General features: G+C 46.4%; 2 protein-coding genes across 7 annotated transcripts in view; both read right to left on the bottom strand.

Moving 5' to 3' along the window:
- The window catches only part of ANKRD35 (ankyrin repeat domain 35), a 56,585-nt gene extending 53,998 nt beyond the window's left edge, over positions 1 to 2,587 (bottom strand). Inside the window, exon 1 of the mRNA XM_058160364.1 lies at positions 2,076 to 2,587. Within this exon, the coding sequence (XP_058016347.1) occupies positions 2,076 to 2,114 (39 nt within the window). The 5' untranslated portion in view covers positions 2,115 to 2,587. The remainder of the gene's footprint in view (positions 1 to 2,075) is intronic.
- Positions 2,588 to 9,188: 6,601 nt separating this feature from the next.
- Positions 9,189 to 26,323, bottom strand: part of PIAS3 (protein inhibitor of activated STAT 3) — a 47,038-nt gene continuing 29,903 nt past the window's right edge. For 5 of the 6 annotated variants that reach the window (XM_058159852.1, XM_058159851.1, XM_058159854.1 and 2 more), the window contains 9 exons: positions 25,926 to 26,060; positions 24,884 to 24,989; positions 24,416 to 24,489; positions 22,881 to 23,041; positions 21,656 to 21,792; positions 18,955 to 19,123; positions 17,876 to 18,009; positions 16,814 to 16,851; positions 9,189 to 14,581 (listed from right to left, as the gene is read on the bottom strand). In XM_058159852.1, coding sequence (XP_058015835.1) covers positions 14,318 to 14,581; positions 16,814 to 16,851; positions 17,876 to 18,009; positions 18,955 to 19,123; positions 21,656 to 21,792; positions 22,881 to 23,041; positions 24,416 to 24,489; positions 24,884 to 24,989; positions 25,926 to 26,060 — 1,218 coding nt within the window. In that variant the 3' untranslated portion in view covers positions 9,189 to 14,317. The remainder of the gene's footprint in view (positions 14,582 to 16,813; positions 16,852 to 17,875; positions 18,010 to 18,954; positions 19,124 to 21,655; positions 21,793 to 22,880; positions 23,042 to 24,415; positions 24,490 to 24,883; positions 24,990 to 25,925; positions 26,061 to 26,323) is intronic. The other variant, XM_058159849.1, reaches the window with a different exon arrangement.

The following is a 26,323-nucleotide window of genomic DNA, read 5'->3' as shown; positions in this document are numbered from 1 at the left end:
GGTTGTTAAGTGTGAAAAATGGTCGTAAGTCACGTCTTGCAGTGCTGTTGTAACTCTGAACGGTCACTAAACAAACCGTTGCCACAGCCCCACGGTCACGTGATCAAAATTCGAATGCTTGGTCACTGACTCATATTTATGACGGTGGCAGCATCCCGGTGGGGGGTTGTCACATGATCCCCCTTTTTACGACCTTTTGAAAAGCAAATCCAATGGAGAAGCCAGATTCGCTTAGCAACCGTGTTACTAACTTCGCAAGCGCAATGATTCACTTAACAACTGCAAGCAAGCGAAGTCGTAAAGTGGGGCAAAGCCCCCTTAACAAATGCCTCGCTTTAACCACAGAAACGGTGGGCTCGATTGTGGTCGTAACTCAAGGACCGTCTGTGCACAAAATGAGTAGAGCTAGGTCACTTGGCTGAACCTTGAGAATCCAGAATTGTCTCTTTGCCGGTTGTACAAATCTGGGCCATTTGCCCGCAGCCAGCCAGCCAGGAACCTGGGATTGCAATATAAATTTGAATCTTTCTCCATTTCGAAAGATTTTGTGACCTAGAAATAATTATTTGGAGCGAGAAGAGTGTTTCTCACTTAGCAACATGAATCTGGGGCTCAATTTTAGTCGTAACTTGAGGACTACCTGTATAAATCTAAAGGCTACATCGCTATTGCTATAAAGTAAAGTTGAAAACTACAGCTTGAGTAAGAGCAAATTCCCTACCCTTAGGAATAGACATCAGTCCTTCTTTAATTATCAAAGTTAATTATCAAAGGGCCGTGGTGGCTCAGGCTGTAAGAAGCCTGTTATTAAAACACAGCAGCCTGCAATTACTGCAGGTTCAAGTCCCACCAGGCCCAAGGTTGACTCAGCCTTCCATCCTTTATAAGGTAGGTAAAATGAGGACCCAGATTGTTGGGGGGGGGCAATAAGTTGATTTGTAAATATATACAAGACTATTGCCTTACACACTGTAAGCCGCCCTGACTCTTCGGAGAAGGGCGGGATATAAATGTAAATAATAATAATAATTAAAAAAAGCTAATCTATTCATTTCTGCGCAATCTAAAAAAATTTTAATTACTTCCCCTTCCGGAGGGATTTCTTTTCTGCTTTCCATCTTCGCGCAAATACTATCCTCACTGCAGTTATTTACACATATAATCAAATATCTATTTTCTTTCTTTACTGATTTTCTCTGGAAGGATACCCAATAGGAAAAGCTCTGGTTTTAAGTCAGTATGTTGTTGCCTCATTTCTTCTAACCATGTCTTAAATTTTACTCCAATAGCTTCCAGCTTCTGAACACGTCCACCACATATGATAATAGAATCCTAGTGTTTGGTGGCCTTTCCAATATTCAGCTGATTGACAATTAAAGAGAGAGAGGATACAAAATACTTTTTAAGATAGAGAGCCAATTTTATCATTGGTTAGAAAAGAGATATTTACTGATAATTAAATAAGAGAATGGTATAATAAAAGTATTGTATTGTGGGAGTGATGTTGTAATAGAGTAAGAAAAAATGAAGATAGGAGGAGGAAGAAGAAGAGAAAGAGGAAGAGGAGGAAGAGGAAAAGGAAGAGGAAGAGGAAGAAGAAGAAGAAGTAGGAAGAAGAGGAGGAGGAGGAGAAGGAGAAGGAGAATTCATTGAAGAAACACCGAGATGACACATGGAATGACTAATGTGATTGTTTGTGTATAAAATAAAATTTTAAAAAATACCAAAAAAAAAAAAAAAGGAACAGACATCCAGGTGCCCCGAGCAACCAAGACTAAGAAGTTTGGGGAAGCACTTAAAATTCCTCTCTTCAATAGTGCAAAACCTATGGCTCCTCTTAGGAATCTGGCACAGATTCTGGTTTTCCAAGCTCTTTTTTTTTTTTGCCACCTTAAGGACTAGCCGCTTTGATTCAAAACCGAGAGATAAAACGCAAAAGTTCTTACCGCCTGGAGGTTCGACATTTCTGTTGCTTTTTTTTTAGAAGCATAATTAGAGGTATTTATATCGGGTATAATTACTCGCGGATAACCTGCCACCTGTCGATTCGGCAAACGCAGCCCGTTGTTACTCACCGCCACTGGATGGCTGGAACAGGAGAACATTTTCTTCATGGTGGCTGCTTCCTTTCCAGCCTTCCTGAAAGGCCGAGGATCTCGCTCTGACCGGAGGCGCACGGACCGACGGACCGCTCAGTCCATCTCTGCCAGGAGAGTTTTTCCCAGGTGAGGTAGAACCCAGGACCGGTTAGAGCGCATCTCCGGAGCTGCAGCCGGTTGGAGATCCTGATCCGTGTGGCTGGGAAGGCGCGCTGGAGCTGCCTGAGGGCCTCGGCTGGGAGCTGCCCAGTCCTGCCAGGTACGTTTCTTGCACACCTGTTTCCTTGCTCAGCCAGGCCCGGACATGCCCCAGACGCTCATCTCTCTCGTCGCCTGACTTGAAAGTGAAACTTCTTCAGATCCACCCTCATCCTCATCCTCTTTCGGCTCTCTCCTCCTGTCACTAGCCATCATCCAGGAGAAAAAGCCACGATTCACAGCTGCAGCTCTGCAAATTCTCCATCCCAGATGCAGGCAGAGACCGGGACAAGATTTGCAAAAGTTTCTAGTGCAAAAATTGAGTCTCCGGCAGCTTTTTACCTATCAAGGAAGGAAGGAAGGAAGGAAGGGAGGGAGGGAGGGAGGGAGGGAGGAAGCAAAGAAGGAAGCAAAGAAGGAAGGAAGGTAGGTAGGTAGGTAGGAAGGAAGGAAGAAAAGGAAGGAAGGAAGGAAGGAAGGAAGGAAGGAAGGAAGGAAGGAAGGAAGGAAGGAAGGAATCAACAAGGAAGGAAGGAAGCAAGGAAGCAAGGAAGGAATAAAGGAAGGAAGGAAGGAAGGAAGGAAGGAAGGAATCAAGGAATCAAGGAAGGAAGGAAGGAAGGAAGGTAGGTAGGAAGGTAGGTAGGAAGGAAGGAAGGAAGGAAGGAAGGAAGGAAGGAAGGTAGGTAGGTAGGTAGGAAGGAAGGAAGGAAGGAAGGAAGGAAAGGAAGGAAGGAAGGAAACAAGGAAGCAAGGAAGGAATCAACAAGGAAGGAAGGAAACAAGGAAGCAAGGAAGGAAGGAAAGAAGGAAGGAAGGAAGGAAGGAAGGAAGCAAGGAAGCAAGGAAGCAAGGAAGGAATCAAGAAGGAAGGAAGGAAGGAAGGAATCAAGGAAGGAAGGAAGAAAGGAAGGAAGAAAAGGAAGGAAGGAAGGAAGGAAGGAATCAACAAGGAAGGAAGGAAAGAAGGAAGGAAGGAAGGAATCAAGAAGGAAGGAAGGAAGGAATCAAGGAAGGAAGGAAGGAAGGAAGGTAGGTAGGTAGGAAGGAAGGAAGAAAGAAAGCAACTTCCATTCCACTGGTTTGGAACCTTTGTTGTTCTTCTCTGCACTTTTTCTTCTAGGTTCTTGGTTTGCCATGGAATTCTGAAAAACGAGAAAAGTTCTTTTCCTTTTGCCCCGTTTGGCTCTGAATTCTTCAGGGATTTTTTAGCATCGGCTGTCAGATTCAGGCTTGCAAAGTGGAGAGAAATAGCTGCGATACCTGGATAAGAGGCTGCTCCAAGCGATTCCTGGACAGAAATCCCGCCTCTTTCTGCCAGATGGTTAGGGGGCTCTTCATTAATGCACTTCAGGATCTATTAATCAGAACAGAGCTGGAAGGGACCTTGGAGGTCTTCTAGTCCAGCCCCCTGCTCAAGCATGAGACTTTTTTATACCATTTCAGACAAATGGTTGTCCAAACTCTTCTTAAAAGCCTCCAGGGATGAAGCACCCACATCTTCTGGTGGCAAGCTGTTCCACTGGTTAATTGTTCTCACTGTTAGGAAATTTCTCCTTAATTCCAGGTTGCTTCTCTCCTTGGTTAGTTTCCATCCGTTGTTTCTTGTCCTTCCTTCTGGGGCTTTGGAGAATAGGTTGACCCCTTCCTCTCCTTTGGGGCTGCCCCTCAAAATACTGGGATATTGCTTCTATCTCCAATCTTTGCTTTCATCTGGCTTTTTTTAGGTAAAGGTAAAAGTTCCCCTGGCACATACGTGCTCATCGTTGCCGACTCTAGAGGGCAGTGCTCATCTCCGTTTCAAAGCCGAAGAGCCAGCGCTGTCCGAAGACATCTCCATGGTCATGTGGCCGGCATGACTCAACGCCAAAGGCGCTTTGAACGCCGTTACCTTCCCACCAAAGGTGGTCCCTGTTTTTTCTACTTGCATTTTTACGTGCTTTCGAAACTGCTAGGTTGGCAGAAGCTGGGACAAGTAACTGCTGTTACTGCTTTGCTTAAAACACACACACACACATCATCCTGGTCCTCTTCCAAGTATCGGATGCAGCTCTCCTGTTTCCCGGCCAGCGCTAAAGGGAAGGAGACCCATTCTCCTGAAACCGATACTCCTCGTACAAAACCATCTAACGATTTTTCTCCTGCAAAGCATCTGGATTTTGGCCTTTTGACATCCTAACGGAGGCGGTTTTTGTGGAACTCTTTCCTTTCTTATAACCTTCAAGATTTCCTAAGGCCTCTGACACCATCTCGCCTTAAGATCTAGAAACTTGGTTTAAAAAGCAAAGCCGGAAAAACCAAAAGAGACCCGTCTTGAGTTCTTGCACGCACCGTCTCCAGGCTGGAAGGCATATGTGACGTGGAAGGACTATCGGCCAGGAAGATCTCTGCCCGAGGCGATTGTGCCGTGGGATTTCAGAATAAGAGAACAGAATATATAACAGAGTTGGAAGGGACCTTGGAGGTCTTCTAGTCCAACCCCCTGCTCAAACAGGAGACCCTATATTCCATGTCAGATAAGTGGCTGCCCAGTCTCGTCTTAAAAACCTCTGGTGATGGAGAACCCACAACTTCTGGAGGCAAGCTGTTCCGCTGGTTAATTGTTCTCACTGTTTCTCCCTAGTTCTAGATTGCTTCTCTCCTTGGTTAGTTTCCATCCATTGCTTCTTGTCCTGCCTTCAGGTGCTTTGGAGAATAAGTTGACCCTCCCCTCTTCTTTGGGGCTGCCCCTCAAATACTGGAAGACTGCTATCCTGCCACCCCTAGTCCTTCTTTTCTCTAGATTAGACACACCCAATTCCTGCAGTCGTTCTTCTTATGTTTTAATCTCCCAGTCCCCTAATCCTCTTTGTTGCTCTTCTCTGCAGTCTTTCTAGCCTTTCAGTTAAGGGAAGACTGTTATCATTCACCCCAGGTTGGTCCTTCTCCCTTCCCCTTCCCTTAATTCCGTCGCAGGAGTTTTGCATTCTGCGGCCAATCTCTGCACCAAGAGCCACCTTCTCTCTTTCCTCAGGAGAGAAAAGGATGAGAAAAGGACCCACACCAGACAGAACAGCTGCCCCCAACCCTTACAGCTTGGTGCTCCGGGAGTGGGGAGGGGGGAAGGGGGATGCACACTGGCCCACCACTAAAATAAAAAATAAAAAAAAGAGTAATAAAATAGAAAATAAAATAATTAAAATAATAAAATAATTAAAATAAAATAAAATAATAAAAAAAATTGAAATAAAATTATAATAATAAAATAAAATAATTAAAATAATAATTTTATTTATTTTATTTTTCGTATTTTTATACCGCCCTTCTCCGAGGACTCAGGGCGGTGTACAGCATAGATAAAACATAGATATCAAAAAATTTAAAATACAATAATTCATTAAAAAACTAATTCGATAAGCTATTAAAATTACTCAGTAAAAGTTACTAAATAAATTAAGCCCCTTTAAAAACCCCACTAAAAACCCTCAAATTAAAATTTATCATTAGGCCAGCCCTGCTTGGTGAAATAATAATAAAATAATTAAAATAAAATAAAATAATAAAATGAAATAATTGAAATAATAATAATAAAATAAAATAATTAAAATAATTAAATAATAATTAAATAATTAAAATAAAATAAAATGAATAAAATAATAAAATAAAATAATCAAAATAAAATAATGAAGTAAAAAATTAAAATAATAAAATAAAATAAATAATAAAATAGAATAAAATGAAATAAAATAATAATAGAATAAAATAAAATAGAATAGAATAATAATAATAAAAATAAAATAATAAAAATGAAATAAAATAATAGAATAGAAAAATAATTAAAATTAAATAAATAAAAATAAAACTGTAATAATAATAATATAATAAAATACAAAGATTTAAATTATGTCTCAAAAGGAATCAGTTAAACATTTCCCAGTCAGCCCTAAAATGATCTAAAAATGCTAAACTGTGGGTCTCTGCGCCATCTGTTGGTTGCATCCAGTCATTGCGGCCATGTCATTGATCTTTTTACTCCGGCCAATTCTAATGTGATTCAACAACAGAGTTTAGGGCAACTCATGAACTTAATTAAAAGAATTAGATGACTTTTATGTTTCTTTTGAGTTTACACAGTATGCTGAACTATGGTTAGGTGCTTATGGGATAAGCCACGATTGCCCGGGTTCATCAGTCCTGTGGTTTACAAATAACACGACTGACTTCACAAAACAAACTTATCTAGTTGTGATTGCTTCAAGAAATCAAATGGACAATGGACAGAGTAGGTACTGTATGTAGCTAAAGGAACTTTTCCTGTACAAATATGGTTTTTGCCTTGTTGATCCCAATTTTACAATTTTATTGTAAACGATTTAATTTGATTTTGTTTTAAACGTTTTAACTTCGTTTTGTTTCAAATAGAGCAGGTTTGGACTAGCGGTTAAGGCATCAGGCTAGAAATCAGTGAGGTGACTTTAAGCCTGCCCTTTAGGTGTGAAAGCTGGCCGGGTGATTTTGGCCCAGCCCCTCTCCCAGCCCAGCCCACCTCACAGGATTGTTGGTGCAGGAACCGTGGTGGTGCAGTGGTTAGAGTGCAATACTGCAGGCTACTTCTGCTGCCTGCAATCTGGCAGTTCAAATCTCACCAGGCTCAAGGTTGACTCAGCCTTCCATCCTTCCGAGGTTGGTAAAATGAGGACCCAGATTGTTGGGGGCAAGAGGCTGACTCTGTAAACCACTTAGAGAGGGCTGGAAAGCACTGTGAAGCAGTATATAAGTCTAAGAGCTATTGCTATCTTTTTTCCTTCCTTCCTTCCTTCCTTCCCTCCTTTTCTTACTTCAGTGGTTGGAATGCAGGCTAAACTCTGCCCACTGCCAGAAGTTCGATCCTGACCGACTCAAGGTTGACTCAGCCTTCTGTCCTTCCGAGGTTGGTAAAATGAGGACCCAGATTGTTGGGGGCAAGAGGCTGATTCTGTAAACCGCTTAGAGAGGGCTGTGAAATGCTATGTAAGTCTAAGTGCTATTGTCCTTCCTTCCTTCCTTCCTTCCTTCCTTCCTTCCTTCCTTCCTTTTTTTACTTCAGTGGTTGGAATGCAGGCTAAACTCTGCCCACTGCCAGAAGTTCGATCCTGACCGGCTCAAGGTTGACTCAGCCTTCTGTCCTTCCGAGGTTGGTAAAATGAGGACCCAGATTGTTGGGGGGCAAGAGGCTGACTCTGTAAACCGCTTAGAGAGGGCTGTAATCAAGGAGAGAAGCAACCTGGAATTCAGGAGAAATATCCGTTCAAATAATTAACCCGTGGAACGGCTTGCTACTAGAAATTGTGGGTACTCCATCACTGGAGTTTATTGAGATTGTAGAGCCACTTATCTGGAATGGTTCAGGGTTGGACTAGAAGACCTCCAAGGCCCCTTCCATTTCTGTTCTGATTGAAATGATCTAGGGGAACCTATAGCACCGGAAGTGGCATGCAGAACCATTTTTCTGGGCACGCGAGCCGTCGCCAAGCTCACCTGAAGCTGCGCATGCGCGCGCGCCCCAGCTGATGTTCAGGCCTCTGGTGCGTATGCGTGCAATTCAGTGGATACAGCTGGTCTTCGGAGCTCTCCCGTGCATGTTTTGCGCATGCGCTTGAGATGACTGGCGCAGTGTGCGCATGCGCAGACGTTTGCACACATGCATTGCACGCACAAAAGCTGTGCACATGCGCAGATGGTGAGATTGCACACACAGCATGCGCTAGTGTGCATGCGCAAAAGCTGCGTGCATGCGCAGATGGTGCAACGCATGGGGGCACGCACAAAAGCTGTGCGCATGTGGATGGTGAGATTGTACACACAGCACGCATTAGTGTGCATGCACAAGAGCGTTTTGTGCATGCGCAGATGGTGTGCACGCGCAGATGGTGCGGTTGCGCTCATAGCACGTGGGGAGGAGCCACGCGTTACCTCATTGCTGGGAAAATACGTTAAATTCCACTCGGTCCCATTAAAATAATGTTGGTGCCCTAAGTGGAAATTGGCATGTGTGGAAAGGAAACTTACCTTTATGACGAATTGAGGTTGTGCCAACACTTCCCCTTCATCCTTTTAATATATTTACAAAGCTGGGAAAAAAAGCCAACGACACAGCCAAGATGGAAACCATTCATGATGTGGGACCACATTTTGCACTGGCAAGATTGGCAAAAAATGTTTAAAGACAGATCGGATCAATGTTGGAAATGTAATTAAGCAAGTGGCACATATCACCACATGTGGTGGACGTGCCCAAAAGCAAGGAAATATTGGATGAAAAGAACACACATGGCTGGAGAACATGATAAAACAACCTATAGACTTGAAACCAGAAACACTTCTGTCGGGCATTCTACCAGAAAAAATATGATTAAAAGACTGGATATCTGATCCTGCATAGACTAATGGCAACTAGAATTGTATTTGCGCAACAATGGAAAAATGATGAGAGCCCGGCTGAGGGGAATGTAATTTAAAAAATATTAGACTGTGCAGAAATGGATAGATTAACACTTGGTATTAAGGTATTAAGGACGTTGAGCTTGTCGATCGAAAGGTCGGCAGCTCAGCGGTTCGAATCCCTAGTGCTGCCGTGTAACGGGGTGAGCTCCCGTGACTTGTCCCAGCTTCTGCCAACCTAGCAGTTTGAAAGCAGGTAAAAAATGCAAGTAGAAAAATAGGGACCACCTTTGGTGGGAAGGTAACAGCGTTCCGTGCGCCTTTGGCATTGAGTCATGTCAGCCACATGACCACGGAAACAACTTCCATCAGTGCTGGCTCTTCGGCTTTGAAATGGAGATGAGCACTGCCCCCTAGAGTCGGCAACGACTAGCACGTATGTGCGAGGGGAACCTTTACCTTTACCTATTAAGGATAACGAAGAAACTGAATATTTTTTGATATGGGACACATCTTATCAATGGGTAGACAATAGAAACAGAAGTTAGAAAGGAGGAGATATAAAGGGAGAAAATGGTACAGAGGAGAGTTGTTGAAGATGTTAAATGTTAAGTAGTAATATTATTATATTATTATGTTATTAGATTATTAATATTATACACCAAAGGTGTATAAATATGACTATTTAAATGTAATTGTACCCAGAATACACACAGTTTGATGAAAATTGAATGTTCTATAAATAAAACAAATAAAACGTAGGGTGGGGGGGAAATGACGCGGGACCACAGCTCTTTGCAACTTTTTTTTATTATTATATTTTTCTCTAAAAAAAAAAGCATATACACCACAGCTCCAAGTGGATAAAAAACAAAGATATGACAGAATAAATATGCAGCCCAGGAGAGATTTGGCAGAGCGAGGCGAGCCTCCTCCGAAAGACAGAAGGGGACCGCCCCACTCCAGAGCAGGGGTCTCCAACCTTGGCAACGTTAAGCCTGGCAAACTTCAACTGGCTGGGGAATTCTGGGAGTTGAAGTCCGCCAGGCTTAACGCTGCCAAGGTTGGAGACCCCTGCGCTAGGGGGTTGCGGAGTCAGCCTCTCTTCCAGCTGCCCAGCCAGCCATTGGTTACTAACGGGGTCTCGGTCCCTGCTCCTCCCACCTCCTGGCCCTTGGGGCTTCCCGGGAGACAAAGTTGGCAGAGCCGCAGATCGGAGGGGTGGTCATGTATCTGACCACAAACGGGTGGGACGGGAGAGGGGAGGCCCCCTTGTCAGATTCACCCACTCGCCACGGGACAATTCGCCGCGGGACAAGAGCTACACCGATATCGAAGAAATAGTGGAATAGAATCACGAAAGGACGGATGGGACGAAAATGAAACACGAATTCGCCAATGTCAACTGAGCACAGGATAACTTGACATGGCCAACTAACCATGGGTCGACTCCAGCCGTGAAATCCTCTGAAGTTCTGCTACCGAGCGTGCGCCTGCGTGCCTGTGCAGCGCTAAGAAAACTTTCCAAGTCTGCAAAGGTAAGTAGAACAGCGAGGGGAAGGGAAACCCGCTGTGCCATGCGATTTAGATTAGCTAGAAAGCAGGAAATCCGACGATTCTAGCTAATATAAATGGCGTGTCACAGCTGATCGTCGGACATACCGGTTCGCCTGACTGGTAGCATTTTTTTACTACCAGTCCGCCCGAACCGATTTGAACCAGTAGCCTTTCATCCCTGGTCAACTTGCTGCGGGACAATTGAGTTTAATTCATTTAAAATAATTTTAAAATAACTTTTTGTCGTTCACATTTCATTTCGTCCCTCCTTTTGGCCTCCTTTCATGATTCGATTCCACTGCGCCGAAGGTGCTTTTACAGGAGGCTGCTGGACTTTCTGGGTTTTTTTTCCTTTGAAGACGTTTCGCTTCCCATCCCAGAAGCTTCTTCAGCTCTGAAGAACTGAAGAAGCTTCTGGGATGAGAAGCGAAACGCCTTCAAAGAAAAAAACCAGAAAGTCCAGTTGCCTCTTGAAGAAAAGCACCTTTAGAACAACCAGAACTTGGGATGACTGACAATCTCCAGAAACTATCTATTCCACTATGTCTTCGATATTAGTGTACCTCTTGTCCCACAACGAGCTCTCTGTGGCGAATTATCACAGGAATTGACAGGAATAACGTCAAGAAAACTTCAGCTGCCCTGGAAGAAACATTCCCTTTGATTGAAAACAGAAGCACTTGGAAGAAAGTCGCACAACGGATCAGGTGTGGCTAACAAAGCAGGATTCAAATTCATCCACAGCACTCGTAAAATGCAAACTCTGCCTTCTTCGCTGTGGCTCGGGGAAACAATGCAGAAAGTTAAATGCCTTGAAAGGGGAAGCTTTGCAAAAGTAGAGTTTCCTGTAATTCTGCAAAGGGATTTTGCAAAATTGTGTAATTTTGCAAAACCCTAACCCTAACCTTGCAAAGGCAGGAGGTTCAACCACCTATCTGGCTGAGGAGGCCGAAGGGGGAGGCTGAGCAGCTGGACTCGGATAGCTTCGAATGAAAAAAAAAAAAGAACAACACCCACGCATACACACAAACTCAGGACACAGACATAAATATATAAATAAGCTGTGCAACGGACGATGCACGGCCCCTCACGCTCGCTTACACGTGTGCAAAGGATGTGCAACCTTCATTTAGTCCTCAGAAAAAAAGGAGAAGAGGGCGGGGGGGAGAAAATACTGAGAAAAAGCTCTTTGGAGTCGCGTTATGTACAAAAAACTGAAAATATAGATTATCGTAATATAGATATGTATATATAGATAAGATTGATAGATCTTTTTGTTCTCTGTACAGGATCGGTTGGAAATACTTTTTTAAGAGGGGTGGGAAGTACGAGATCTGACGTGTAAAAAATATATATATTAACCTGCAGACCGGGGCAATTGCGGGAAACCACCTCTCACAGCAAATGAACGGTGGGATTTTTGAGGGCAGGGCGGCAGGCGGTCCCTCGGTGCCTGAGCCCCCCCCACCTCAGGGATGGGGAGGTTCCCCCCCCCGGCAAGTCCAATCCAGGCAGGCAGTGCTAAGTGCCCCAATCAAAATTGCAAAAGTTCACCTAGCACGTCCCCATCCCTACGGTGGCACGGTAGCGGTTCCGGTTGGACTCCAGAGGCATTCCCCCCAAAAATCCGATTTTAGGAATGTCCGAGAAGAGTCGTCTTCCGTTCTGGGGGAGGGGGGGGGGAGTGGCAGCCCGGCTTCACAGAAGTTGGGGGGTTCAAGATTTGCACCTCGCAGCTCAAACCTCTCTGGCAAGGTCTCCACTTTAGCTTTTTCAACCCCCAGGACAGTCCGAGCATCCCGTCTCTTCTTAGAGATTTCCAAAAAAAAAGGGAAGGTTTAGCTGGAGGGAGCACGGATGAGCAAACAGGGGAGCCCGGAGGCAGAAGCAGGATATTTTTCCATCCCGCAAAAGACCAGCCCTTTTCCCTGGCTGCCTGTGAGAATTTCTCGCAAGGATTCCTCAAAAAAAAAAACAAACGCCGTTCCTTAGCGGACCAACGCTTCTTGCAGCATTTACAAGGATGAAGAGACTGTCAGGGCTCCAAGTTAATACCCCGACGGGACCCACCGATGGTGCAGCCTGGATCCTCCAACGCTAACCCCCAAGTTCCGACCGAAAAGAAAAATGGACGGGAATAAATTTTTAACTTTTTAAAAATGAAAACGGCCCACGGAATTCAAAAGAGGTTTCGTTACGGGCATAGCGGGTTTTTGGAAGCCCGTGGCCCTCAAAAGCTAAGCTGGATCTCACCCAATCGGTGTTATCCACCAGCCTGGCAATGCTATGGTTAGGCAGCCTCGGCGCCTCCTAACCATGGTCTTCAACCAGTGTTGTAAAGAAACCACAATTTAACCAGCATTTGTTATACAGAACCGTGGTTTGTTTGGACAAACCCCCAACTGCCTGTTTTATACCAGGCAACATCCTGCATCACTTAGCTCAATGTGAGAACCTAGCTGAGGTTAAATCATAGTACTGGGGGGGAAAAAAGGAGATAGAGAGAGAGAGAGAATGGGGAGGAATGGAAAACACTGGAATTTTCTGTGCAAAACTCAAAATTCCCTTGTTATTCCTTCGAACCTCTAAAGAGGCTACTGGTCTTTTATTAAGTACAGAAAATACAGTAGCGGCCAACATTGTGGGAACCTTTTGGGAAAAGTGTATTTTCTAAAACTTAGCTAATAAGACTCCTTTTTTTGTTGTTTTTGGAGTAGTACCATAAAATTATATGTCGATGGAAAGATCACTGAATCGAGAAAGTAATGCAATGGCTTTGATGAAGGGTTATACAGTATAAAGAAGAAAAGGGAAACCCGTAGAAAAAAGGAGCTATACAAAAATGATCCCCGTGAAAAAAAGATATACAAAAATTATCCCTGTGTCAGTTAATATTTAGCTGAGTAACCTTTAGCATGAATCATTACAACGTCTTCCCAAGTGAACCAAGTCTTTTAGTCCTGCAGCTGTTATCCTGTGAAACCAAGATTGAATGATGGCTTCTATTAACTGGGTTTTATGGCTGGGTCACTTCTGACTAACCAGTTTCTTTAGTCGGCTCCATAGATTTTCCATTGGGTGAAGGACTGGGCTATTCCCAGGCCATTCCTGCAGTGGAATAGGATTATCTTGAAACTCCCCCCCCCCAAAAAAATGGTGTTATTAGCCCTCAAACCTCAAAACTTTCCCAAAAGGTTTCCACAATTTTGGCCACTACTGTACAGATTTAGAGATGGGTGGGGGGACGACCCACATTTGGTTGGAAGGTTGGTCCAGAGCTTCCATAGGTGAATCGGCTGCTCCTTTCCCACAACCGAGCTCTGAAATATCAAAAAAACAACAACACAAAAACCTGCAAACATTCATATGGGCCTCAATTGGCCTAGCCAGGATCCTTAAAAAAAGAATATTATTTTTTTGTTTTCATATATAGGAGGAGCCGATTTCTGTTGGTCCTGAAACACGTTCTCGATTCAAAACATTTGAACCTTGAAACCTCAAAATGTGGAGCTTAAAGGCGGCCGCCGGTTGTTGGCCAGAAGGGCTCTCGATCCAATGAATCTTGTGCCTGTTCGGAGTTCGAGCCACGATGGAATTTCAAATGCCTCCCCAAGGCTCCCCTCTTGCTGTGCGCTCCCGAGATCATCCAATCTGGCCCCCCAACCCCGCTTAACCAGGGTTTCCATTGCTAAGAAAAAAAATTCCGTTTTTTTTTTCTTTCTTTCTGTAACTTGGGACCGATTGGAGCAGGTCATCGAATGCCGCCTTTAGTCCCTTTGCGGACTTAAGGATCCCATGAGCAAAATTTAGCTGTGATTCTTCGGATTCGGAGACCGATCCCTCCGCAATCATCAGGGACCGAAAAATTGAGTTTCCATCTTTTTAAAAAGAATGCCGTGATTTTCCCTAAGACGGGGTGGGGCGCACACCAAGTAAAAAACACGCTGCTAAGTGTCTGTCTTCTCAGCTGCCGACACGTTGCCGAAATTTCTGCCTTTTTCCACAGAAGAATGGAGTCGTCCGTTCGTCCCCGTCCCCCCCCCAAAAAAAGGGCGTCTCCAACTTTAGTCTAGAGAGATGATGTCCGGCCGACAACCTGGCAAAGCCGGGCTGCTTCCCATGGCTCCGTGACTCTCCCGCAAGCTGGCCGTGGGCGAAGAGACCACACTGTTCATGCGGCTGCCGGTGGGGGAGCCGACCCCGCTGTGGGATCCCACCACGATCGGAGCCAGGGGGCTCATGAAATGTGGGGAGGGCCCCCGATACTGGAAAAAATGGCTCAGGGAGTCCTGCTCGTCCAGGGAGGTGATGACGGAAGGGCTGTAATGCTGCAAGAGGAAGAGATTTTAAAAAATCACTTTTTTTTTTTCGTTTAATGACCTCGTAATGCCTTGGAGTCTAGGCAACTAAATAGAGCTGAGTGTTTACTGGCCGGATGCTTTTCCGGGTCGCCAATGAGGAGTTTTGTTCGGCAGATATATTCCCACGGTGCCCAGAGAGAGAAATATCTGTCTCTACCTAGGATCGAACCCACAGCCTCCTGATTGTGAGGTGCGAGTTCTGCCTCTAGGCCACTGCATAACACTAAACATTTGCTGCTTATGCCAGGGCAAAATAGCCGTTGTTAATAACAAAAAGATCTGTTTTTTAATCTTGGCTTTTGCCCTTCGTACACTTGCAACACACGAGTCCTTAGGCTGAAGGAGAGGAAACTAATCTGTTTCCCAGCTGATGTTGCATGTCGGAAGGTGGCGAAAGGGGATCACGTGTACAACTAGTCCTTGACTTACAACAGCTAGTTGAGTGACCATTCAAAATTACAAACGGCCCTGGAAAATGGGACTGGTGACCGTTTTTCAGTTACAACCTCAATTTTGACTGAGATGCTTGGCAACTGCTTCATATTTATGACGGTCGCAGTGTCCCGGGGTCACGTGACCCACGTGATCAACCTCCTGACGAGCAAAGTCAACGCGGGAAGCCAGATTCACTTAACAACCGGGTGGCTAACTTATCGACTGCAGTGATTCGCTTAACAACCGGGGCAAGAAAAGTCGTAAAACGGGGCCAAAACTCACTGAACAAATGTCTGACTTAACGACAGAACTTTTGGGCTCCGTTGTGCTCATAGGCCCCATCTGGTGCTGCCTGGCTTTTCAACTTTGGCCCCGTTGGCAGAATTCTGACAGTCCAACCTTTCTGGAGAGCAAAGGTTGACCAGACGTTTGCTATATAGCCATGGTGGCATAGTGCTTACAATGGAGTATGCCAGGAAAACTCTGCCCACAGCCAGGAGTTCGATCCTGACTGGGTCAAGATTGACTCAACCTTCGGTCCTTCCGAGGTCGGTAAAATGAGGACCCAAATTGTTTGGGGCAAGAGGCTGACTCTTTAAACTGCTTAAAGAGGGCTATAAAGCACTGTGGAACAGTATATAAGTCTAAGAGCTATTGCTATCTTCCTTCCTTCCTTCCTTCCTTCCTTCCCTCCCTCCCTCCCTCCCTCTCTCCCTCCCTCTCTCCCTCCCAGTGGTTAGAATGCAGTATTGCAGGCTAATTCTGCCCACTGCCAGCAGTTCGATCCTGACTGACTCAAGGTTGACTCAGCCTTCCGAAGTGGGTAAAATGAGAACCCAGATTGTTGGGGGCAAGAGGCTGACTCTGTAACCCGCTTAGAAAGGGCTGGAAAGCACTGTGAAGTGGTATATAAGTGCTATTGCCCTCCCCTCCTCCCCTCCTTCCTTCCTTCCTTCCTTCCTTCCTTCCTTCCTTCCTTCCTTCCTTCTTTCCTACCTACCTACCTACCTACCTATCTACTTAATTTACCTATGCTGACTCTGTAAACTGCTTAGAGAGGGCTGTAAAACACTGTGAAGTGGTATATAAGTCTAAGAGCAATTGCCCTTCCCTCCCTCCTTCCCCCCTTCCTTCCTTCCCTTCTTTTCCTTCCTTCCCTCCTCCCTCCCTCCCTCTGTTAGAATGCAGTATTGCAGGCTAACTCTGCCCACAGTCAGCAGCTCAATCCTGACCGGCTCAAGGTTGACTCAGCCTTCCGCCCTTCCGAGGTCAGTAAAACAGGGACCCAGATTGTTGGGGGGCAAGAGGCTGACTCTGTAAACTGCTCAGAGAGGGCTACAAAGCACTGCGAAGCGGCATATAAGTCTAAAGGCGATTGCTGCTGCTATTCTCTTTCTTGTTTGAGCAGCAGCTGTTCTGAACTCTGAACGGTGCAAATCTGAAAAGAACTGTGTTCTGAAGAACTGAAAAGAACTTTCCTGTGGAAGACCTAGGAAAGGAAGTTTGCTGGGTTATCGACGCAATTCAATGCACTAAATCAGCAGTCTCCAACCTTAGCAACTTTAAGCCTGGAGGACTTCAACTCCCAGAATTCCCCAGCCAGCTTTGCTGGAGTTGAAGTCCTCCAGGCTTAAAGTTGCCAAGGTTGAAGACCCCTGCACTAAATGCAGAGGAAAACAAGAAACCGTATTTGAATGACTCCTCTGTGGATTGAAAGATTGAATGGGCAAATTGGGAGATGGGAGAGAGGAAGGGGAAACGTACCTGATTTTCGCTTTGAAGGAAGGAAAACAAATCCAGACCTAGAGAAAGGAAAACCTTAATGGTAAAATGAAAGTACTAGACTAGAGGGAAGGAAAATATTTAAAAGACAAACAAAGTGGCGGGCGGGCGGGCAAAGACGTTGGACTCAGTGGTGGGATTCAACCAGTGTAGCAACCGGTTCGCGGAGCGCCCGCGCGCCAAACACGCACTCCACCCGCACGCAGTGCGTTTGAAAACAACTCTAAAACTTACTTTCCACTGCGGCCCCGGTGAGTAAAACAGCTGAGGTGCAGACCTCCCCACCCCAGCGGCCCACCCCTGGCCTTGGCCCCTTTGAGGGCTGTGTTCACACGAGAAGCTCAAAGGCCAAGAAGCCACAATATCTAAGCTAAGACAGGTGTTCTGCCTCGCCCGCCCCCCTCTCCGCAGCTGGGCCCCTCCCATCTCCTGCTATCTCAGCCAGAGACTGATAGTGAAGACGAATGGCCTGGCATACCTCCAGCCCCCAGTCCTGGCACCATGCCCGGACAGACTGAGCAAGACGAATGGCCTGGCATGCCTCCAACCTCCAGCCCTGGCACCATGCCCGGACAGACTGAGCAAATAAACCTCCCCCCCCACCACAGCGTGAGCAAGAAGCCAACCACGAGCTAGAATTGCCGACAGCTGACAAAACGTGGACAGATCCCCGCTTCCGGAGAATGGAAAGGCGACGTCAGCAAAAGGAAGGGAGGGGCAGGCCTGGATAAATGCTGAGTCATGGAGCCACACCCTGTGGCCTATATAAAGGATCTGATTTCTGGCATTCCTTGAGTCAGGCAAAGTCTAATCTGGTTGCTGAAGTCACACCTTGGATTCCTGCCTGCCCTGAGAACTCTGACAGGAATTTGGCAAAGCTGCAGAGGCTTCGTGGCCACGTTTGATACAGACTTCCCAGACCTGGCCGTCAGAGGAGGAGTGGGACACGACAACAGGTGAGCCTGAACCTTGGTTCTTTTTCATCTCCGGTTCTCCCCAGTTAGGGACGAGAGCCCAAGCTTGGAGCTCCCTGATCCAGCTTACCTTGGATGTCCGAAGGGACCGAATAAGAAGGATGGTAGTCGGACAGCGGGAGGCTGGAGAGGTAATCGCTGCCCACCGCAGCCATTGGAGGACTCCGCAGCACCGAGGAAGGCTGGTGGTCGGTGTTTAAAACCCTGAAAGGAACGGAAAGGTTAGTGGAGCCGGAAGGGCGTTTTGAGTTCTTGGGGGAGAAAGGGATCGTTCGCAGCAGCCTCCGGGGGTCTATTCTATTTCTATTTTGGGGGGGGTGGGGGGGGGAGAGATTGAGGGTCAGAAGCAGGGGTGAAATGTAAAATTTGTTACTACCGGTTCTGTGGGCGTGGCTTGGTGGGGGGAATAATGTGATTGGGTGGGCGTGGCCAACTTTTTTTTTTTTACTTTTAAAAGCATTTTTTCTACAACCTCTTCTGCCGAAGAGGTTGTAAAAAAAAATGCCCTCTAAAAGGCTCCGACGATCCCAGCTGAGTTGCCTGATCATCAGAGGCTTTTCTTTTCTTTTAAAAGCAATTTTTTTTTTTTGCCTTTAAAAGAAAAAAAAAAGCCCCTGACGATCAGGCAACTCAGCTGGGATCGTCAGAGCCTTTGAAAAGCATTTTTTCTACAACCTCTTCGGCCAAAGAGGTTGTAAAAAATGCTTTTAAAAGGCTCTGATGTCGCAGCTGAGTTGCCTGATCATCAGAGGGTTTTTTTTCTTTAAAAGCAATTTTTTTTTGTTTTAAAGAAAAAAAGCTGACGATCAGGCAACTCAGTTGATCGTCAGAGTTTTGAAAGCATTTTTCTACAACCTCTTCTGCCGAAGAGGTTGTAAAAAAAAATGCCCTCTAAAAGGCTCCGACGATCCCAGCTGAGTTGCCTGATCGTCAGAGGCTTTTTTTTTTTAATTTTTAAAAGCATTTTTTCAGCTGAACAAAAAATGCTTTTAAAAGTAAAAAAACAAAACCCAAAAACCTCTGATGATCGCATGGCTCAGCTGGGCATGGGCGGGGGGTGGGGGCAGAGATTTTTGCTACCGGTTCTCCAAAATCAGCCAAGCCAGAGGAGGGAAAGGCCCTCTGAGCCCACAGCGCCCCGTCACCTACCCTTTTGGTCCAGCTGATGGAGGGATGGCAGCAATGGCGACAGGACAGACTTTCTTGGCAGGGGGTTCCTCTTCGTCTGAAGAGCTGTCCAAGGTCAGGTCGATCACCTCCACCTTCTTCTTGCTTTCGGGCAGCTGCTTCCCATCCGAACTTACTGTGTACAGGGAGGCTGTGACAACAACGAGGACAAATGCTCAGAAACGTAACTTCAGATTGATGAGGAGCCCAGGCTCCGCATGGAGGTAACGCAGGCAGCTGGCAGTTCAAACCTCCCCTTTTGTCGCTCCAAATTTCCCACCAAAGGCTCCCACGTTCCTGGCAAGTCCCAGAGCAGAGTGATGGCAAATACACACGCGCACCTCAAGCGGCCTCTGGTTGCAAATGGTCCAGCCCAGCGCTGTTGAGCACCACGGCTGCAAAGCAAGAATTCTAGAAAGAACGCAAGGAATCCGGGAAAGTTCAAACATCGGCACTCAACACTCTAGGAATTCAGCGTTTGCTCCGAACAAATGCCCTTCTCTACAGCATCTAGAACTAGGAGACCTCCAAGGTTCCTTCCAGCTCTTCTCTTCTCCTCAATTCTCTTCTCTTCTTTCCAGTCCAGTCCAGTCCATTATTCTATTCTATTCTATTCTATTCTGAATTCTCTTCTATTCTAATTTTCTATTCTATTCTATTCTATTCTATTCTATTCTATTCTATTCTATTCTATTCTATTCTATTCTAATAGTAATAACAACAGAGTTGGAAGGGACCTTGGAGGTCTTCTAGTCCAACCCCCTGCCCAGGCAGGAAACCCTACACCATTTCAGACAAATGGCTATCCAACATTTTCTTTAAAATTTCCAGTGTTGGAGCATTTACAACTTCTGCAGGCAAGTTGTTCCACTGATTAATTGTTCTAACTGTCAGGAAATTTCTCCTTAGTTCTAAGTTGCTTCTCTCCTTGATTAGTTTCCACCCATTGCTTCTTGTCCTGCCCTCAGGTGCTTTGGAGAATAGCTTGACTCCCTCTTCTTTGGGGCAGCCCCTGAGATATTGGAAGACTGCTATCATGTCTCCCCTAATCCTTCTTTTCATTAAACTAGACATACCCAGTTCCTGCAACTGTTCTTCATATGTTTTAGCCTCCAGTCTCCTAATCATCTTTCTTGCTCTTCTCTGCACTCTTTCTATTCTATTCTATTCTGAATTCTCTTCTATTCTAATTTTCTATTCTCTTCTATTCTAATTTTATATCTATTCCTATTCCTATTCTATTCTTTCCAGTCCAGTCCAGTCCATTATTCTATTCTATTCTATTCTATTCTATTCTATTCTATTCTATTCTATTCTATTCTATTCTATTCTATTCTATTTTTTCTATTCTATTCTTTCCAGTCCAGTCCATTATTCTATTCTATTCTATTCTATTCTATTCTATTCTATTCTATTCTATTCTATTCTATTCTATTCTATTCTATTCTATTCTATTCTTTCCAGTCCAGTCCAGTCCAGTCCAGTCCATTATTCTATTCTATTCTATTCTATTCTATTCTATTCTATTCTATTCTATTCTGAATTCTCTTCTATTCTAATTTTATATCTATTCTATTCTATTCTTCAAATATGTACAAATAATAAGGCCAATAATTGAAACAATTATTTGAAGCACCTCCTTAAGTCTCAGTCCCCAGGTGTTCTTTGTGAAGAAGGGCGGGGCGCTCCCCTCCCGAGTAGTCAGGTCAGTCTGCACTGTTCTCGCCTTCTCTCCGCTCTCCATGCTCGAGGGTCAGGAGGGGGTGGTCCTTGCTCATTGCCTGAGCTCTGTCTCTCATGTTCGCTGCTTAGCCTCTCTTGGTCACCCTACCCCCCTTTCTCCCTGCCTACAAGCCGTCCCAATCCTGAAAGGCTCTGGCCTGACTGACCCTGCTCCTCCCCATTGTTGTGACCCAGGCCCAAGTAGGTAGTAGGAAACTCAGTCCATGAAAAAATAAATTTTATTCAAACAGCTGAGAATTACTTCATTCTCAGTCTTAGTTCAACTAAATTAAAGCAAATTCCTCCCAACACAAATTCCTCAGTCCTGTCGCAAACCTTGGTCCAATTAGGCAAACTGCCAAAGGCCTTTCTTGGCAAACGTTCAGAAGTCACAAAAATAAACACAAGACGTAGATGAACCAGAAGACGCAGCTACCAACGTTGTTTTCCGGCAAAGAGCTCAAACGCCGCTGCTGGTCTGTTTTAAGCCTTATGGGAGGGGCCAACCATCTCTTGGCCCTACTCCCGAGTCGTCCTCTTTGCTTGAGCTGCTCTTGCCTTCTGGCAGCTCTTCTCATGCGTGCATTAGGAACAGGCTCCTCTTGTTTCTCTGCCTCACTGCTGTCAACCTCTGGAGGCTTCGGAGTCCGCACCTCACTCCCCAATGGCCCTGGCCCCAACTCAGCCTCCGACGCAGAGCCCTCATCCGGGCCTTCCCCAGCCTGGAGGACTGGCCCATGTTCTTCCTCAGCCTCATCGCTATCTGACTCTGCTGCCAGCTCCGCAGGCTGCTGGCGGACCACAACACCTCCATGTAGACAACAGGAGCAAACTCCCAGATTTGGGACTTCCTGCACCAAAGACACCTCTCTGCTCCTGGCACCACAGCCCCTCCAACCCAGCCCAAAGCCAGGCCCCTCCTGTCATGCCCAAGGCTTCAAAGCCGAGCCTTCGGCCTTACCTTCCAGTCCATTGTAAGAAGACGTCTGACAAACCTCCTGGTTCTCCTTCTTGGGCTTCATGGGGCACCAGGAACCATCTTCCATGAACTGGATCTCATCGCAATCCGTAACGGAGTTCAGGATCTCCATGAACAGCCTGGGGAGGGAAGGAAGCAATTCAAAAGCAGGGACGGTCTGAGGAAAAGTAACGCAGGTAAAGATGGAGGGCAAAAGAAGAAGAAGAAGGGGACGGCAGAGAACGAGGTGGCTGGATGGAGACACCGAAGCAGTCGGCGTGAGCTTCAATGGACTCCGGAGGATGGTAGAGGACAGGAAGGCCTGGAGGAACATTGCCCAGGGGATCACAATGGGTCGGACATGACCTCGCAATTAACAACAACTAACAAATTACACTGCAATAGCTTCATCTCATTCATGATGACACCGGTTTCTCAACCTTGGCAACTTGGAAGATGGGTGGGCTTCCATTCCCAGAGTTGAAACTGCATTGGCGGCAAGACGCATCCGAGGCCCGCCAGTGAAAATGGATCTGGTTAAGGATGGACGAAGAGAGCAAAGCTGTTGTGCCTCGCCCGCCCTCCTTTCCTCAGCCGGGCCCCTCCCATCTCCTGCTATCTGAGTCAGAGTCTGATAATGAAGAGGAACGGCCTGGCATGCAGCCCTGGCACCATGCCCGGAAAGAATGTCAGGAATGAGCAAAAAAACCTCCCTCCTACAGCGTGTGAGCACGAAGCCAGCTACGTGCTAGAATTGCCGGCAGCAGATCAGGAGGAAGGGAGTTCACAGTGGACGGATCCCCGCTTCCGGAGAATTGAGAGGCGACATCAGCAAAAGGAAGGGAGGGGCAGGCCTGGATAAGTGCTGAGTCATAGAGCCACACCCCATGGCCTATATAAAAGACCAGCTTGAGTCAAGCAATTTGAGTCAAGCAAAGTCTCATCTGGTTTTCTGAAGTCACACCTTGGATTGCTGCCTGCCCTGAGAACTCCGAAAGGAATTTGGCAAAGCTGCAGAGGCTTCGTGGCCACGCTTGATACAGACTTCCCAGACCCGGCTGTCGGAGAGGGACAAAAGCTCTGTTCCCATTTTTAACTGGCGGACCTAAGGACGTGTCTCGAAAATCGGGAGCAGCTAGGTGATCTCCAGGTGGCCTCTTCCCCCAAGGGCCTCCTGAAAGGCAGCAATGAGGAGAGGGAGCCCACAAACAAAACACCCCAGCCTTACCCGTCAATGATCAAGCCCTCGTAAGGAGCCTTTTTGTCGCAGACGGGGCACGTCCAGGTGGACTTCTTCTCGTTCATCTGCAGGTACAGGGCGGCGTCGAAGCACTGCAGGTGAGTGCAGGTAAAAGCACGGCAGGGAACGATCAGCCGCATCTTGCCCAGCTGGACGGAGGGGGGGGGATAGAAAGGGGTGGCAAGGGTCAGTTGCTTGGGAAGGACCGAGACTCCCGGCTTTCCCCTCCCAACGCGGCATCTTCACCCACACCCGATTCCAACGTTCTGCATGCGCCTCGCCGTCCCTCAAGAACCGGGAAACCCTTCCACCGATCCACCCCCCGGACGTTCCAGTTCCGAATCAAATCAGGTTTATTACAGAGACCAGAACAAATAAAAACACTCGATGAATATCCAGTTAAAAGTTCTAGAACAGGGGGGGGTCAAACTCGCGGGCCGGATGCGTCATGCACTGCCCATGTCCATCCCCGGTTAAGCGAAGGGTGGGGGGAGTTGAGATACGTCACGGGACGATGATGTCGTGGCCCGCCAGCCGCCAGCAGAGCTGGCGGCACAGACTCAGACAATGAGAAGGTTTGGGAGGAACATGGGCCAGTTCTGGAGTCTGGGGAAAGCTCTGATGGATGCTCTGCGTCGGAAGCAGAGGTAGAGCCGGGGCCGTCCAACATTTCCCAGTTGCCTTCGGAATCAAGAGATAAGTGGGGAGGAAGAACAGCTGGGGCCTGTTCCAGATATGCGCATGCGCAGAGTTGTTAGGAGAGGAGAACAACGGAGGACAAGGAGCCGACTCGGGAAGCAAGGCACATGTGGACACTGAATGGCCCCTCTCTGGCTGGGGAATAAATAGAAGGAAAGGGGAGTGGTTGTCGTAGGAGACAACCGTTCGTATTTCTTTTGGAAGATTTGCTCATCGTGGTTCGTGCCTCACAGACTGCTTGCCAGCTGGAAGCTCCCGGCCTGGCAATTATGTCAAGGAACTGATAAGGTCTGTTACTGCAGTTAACCCTTCAAAGGACTATTGCCTGGACTTTTCGGTGTGTGAGTGCCATTAATTCACAGGAGATAAATAAAGAAGGGGGGGTGTTCGGGACAAGGAGTCTGTTTAGGTTTTCGGGACAAGGAGCCTAGGTGGCGCAGTGGTTAGAGTGCGGTACTGCAAGCTACTTCTGCTGATCACCGGCTGCCTGCACTTTGACAGATCGACTCTCACCAGGCTCAAGGTTGACGCAACCTTCCATCCTTCCGAGGTGGGTAAAATGAGGACCCAGATTGTTGGGGGGCAAGAGGCTGACTCTGCAAACCCCTTAGAGAGGGCTGGAAAGCACTGCGAACTGGTATATAAGTCTATTGCTTTGCTCTTCTTTTTCCCTTTCCTTCCTTCCTTCCTGTGCAGTGGTTAGAAGGAAGTATTGCAGGCTAACTCTGCCCACAGTCAGAAGTTCAATCAAAAAAAAATAATAATCAGATTTTTTTTCAAAATATTAAAAAGACTAATAGTGAGCAGACATTAGCAGAAATTACCGGACACATGAGTGACACTCGCAAACTCGTGGTGGCGATTTCACTGTCAGGATCGGCGGTCAGTTTTTCTTTGACTGCAAGAGAGGGGGGAAAAAAAAGCTTCTTTAAATCCGAAGTACAAATAATACACAGAAGAAGAGAATTATTTTACCGTATGGCATAACATACATGGACTTACGATATGTATTAACATTTCACCTAGATTTTTTTTAAAAAACACAATAAAATAGGAATGTTAAAAGGAGAGAGAGAGAGAGAGAGGGATAGGATAGATAAGATAAAGATAGATAAGATAGATAAAATAGATTAGATAGATAGGTAAGGTCGATAAAGATAGATAAGATAAAGATAGATAAAATGTGTTTGGGTCTGTCATTTTCAAGACCACCCCCAGGCAAGTTGTCAGGGCAGCTGCTACCAGACCCTCAGGGCCGCTGGGATAGCCATCAAAAGAACCGGGGGACTCACTCAGGGCTCGGGAGTGGTCGGGGTTGCGGATGCCCTTGGCCCTCAGCTTCTGCAGCAACGTTACCGAGGTCAGCTGCTTCACCAAGTAAACGGAGAGGGAGTAATTCTAGAGGGAGCAAAAGCAGAATTAGGTCAGGGAGAGGAAGAGAGAGATTTAAGAAGCTGGGCTCTGACTTACATTTACAAAAACGGTCTATTTGCTTAAGCAAGAGGCTTCCCTGTTGTGCTCCGCCAGCAGCCTGCGGAGCTGGCAACGGAGTCGGGCAGCGATGAGGCTGAGGAAGAACAGGGGCCAGTCCTGGAGGCTGGGGAAAGCCCAGATGAGGGCTCTGCGTCGGAGGCAGAGATAGGGCCAGGGCCATTGGGGAGTGATGTGCGGACTCCGGAGCCTCCAGAGGCTGACAGTACTGAGGCAGAGGAACAGGAGGAGCCTGTTCCTAACGCACACATGAGAAGAGTTGCCAGAAGGCAAGAGCAGCTCAAGCAAAAAGGACAACTCAGGAGTAGGGCCAAGAGATGATTGGCCCCTCCCATAAGGCTTAAAAGACCAGCAACAGCGTTTGGGCTCTTTGCTGGAAAACAACGTTGATAGCCTTGTCTTGCTGCATTTATTTCTTGTTGGCGTCTTCAGCTTTTGAACTTTTGCCAAGAAAAGCCCTTTGGCAGTTTGCCTAATTAGACCAAGGTTGGTGATAAGACTGAAGAATTGTGTTAGGAAGAATTTGCTTTGATTTAGTTTGGACGACGCTGAGAATGAGTTTAATTCTCAACTGTTCTAATAAAGTCTGTTTGTTTTTAAACTGACTGAGTTTACTACTACCTACTTGGCCCTGGGTCACAACACTTCCTTCTGATTCTCATAGTGTTGGCTAAGTTCTTCACTCACCTGAAGCAGAGTTTTAGAATAGAATAACAGAATTGGAAGGTGCCTTGGAGGTCTTCCAGTCCAGCCCCCCTTGCTTAGGCAGGAAACCCTATACCAGTGATGGCTAACCTTTTCGGCACAATATGTCGCTGCCTCCATCGGCAGAGCCCCTCTTACCCTGCCAAATTCAGATGACCAATTGACCACAATGGTGTTGGGGACGGTGGCCGAAAGGCGCACCAAAGGCGTGATGTTGATCGGTCGACTCGGTCGCTTGGGTTCCGCGCCGTTTTTGGTGGGAGGGAGGTAACCCTGCATCGGCAGAAAAAAAAAACAGCTGTGGTCAGGCTGAGGGCCCACTGACCATCATCACAATACACAGGTAGGGACATGGTTTGCTTCAGGGTGGTTTGTTTGATCAACCAACATGGGCTAGGTTCAAGCCTACGTTAAGCCATAAACCCGGGTGGATAAAAATCCATTTAAAAAATAATAATCAAAAATCAGTTTTTTAAAAAAAAAATTAAATCGGATTTTTTTTTAATCAAATTTATCTTAATAAAATGCTTTTGGAG

This window comes from Ahaetulla prasina, chromosome 17 (genome assembly GCF_028640845.1).
Source record: "Ahaetulla prasina isolate Xishuangbanna chromosome 17, ASM2864084v1, whole genome shotgun sequence".
Taxonomy (NCBI): domain Eukaryota; kingdom Metazoa; phylum Chordata; class Lepidosauria; order Squamata; family Colubridae; genus Ahaetulla; species Ahaetulla prasina.
The sequence above is the reverse complement of the archived record's forward strand: the minus strand, read 5'-3'. Positions and strand labels throughout refer to the sequence as shown.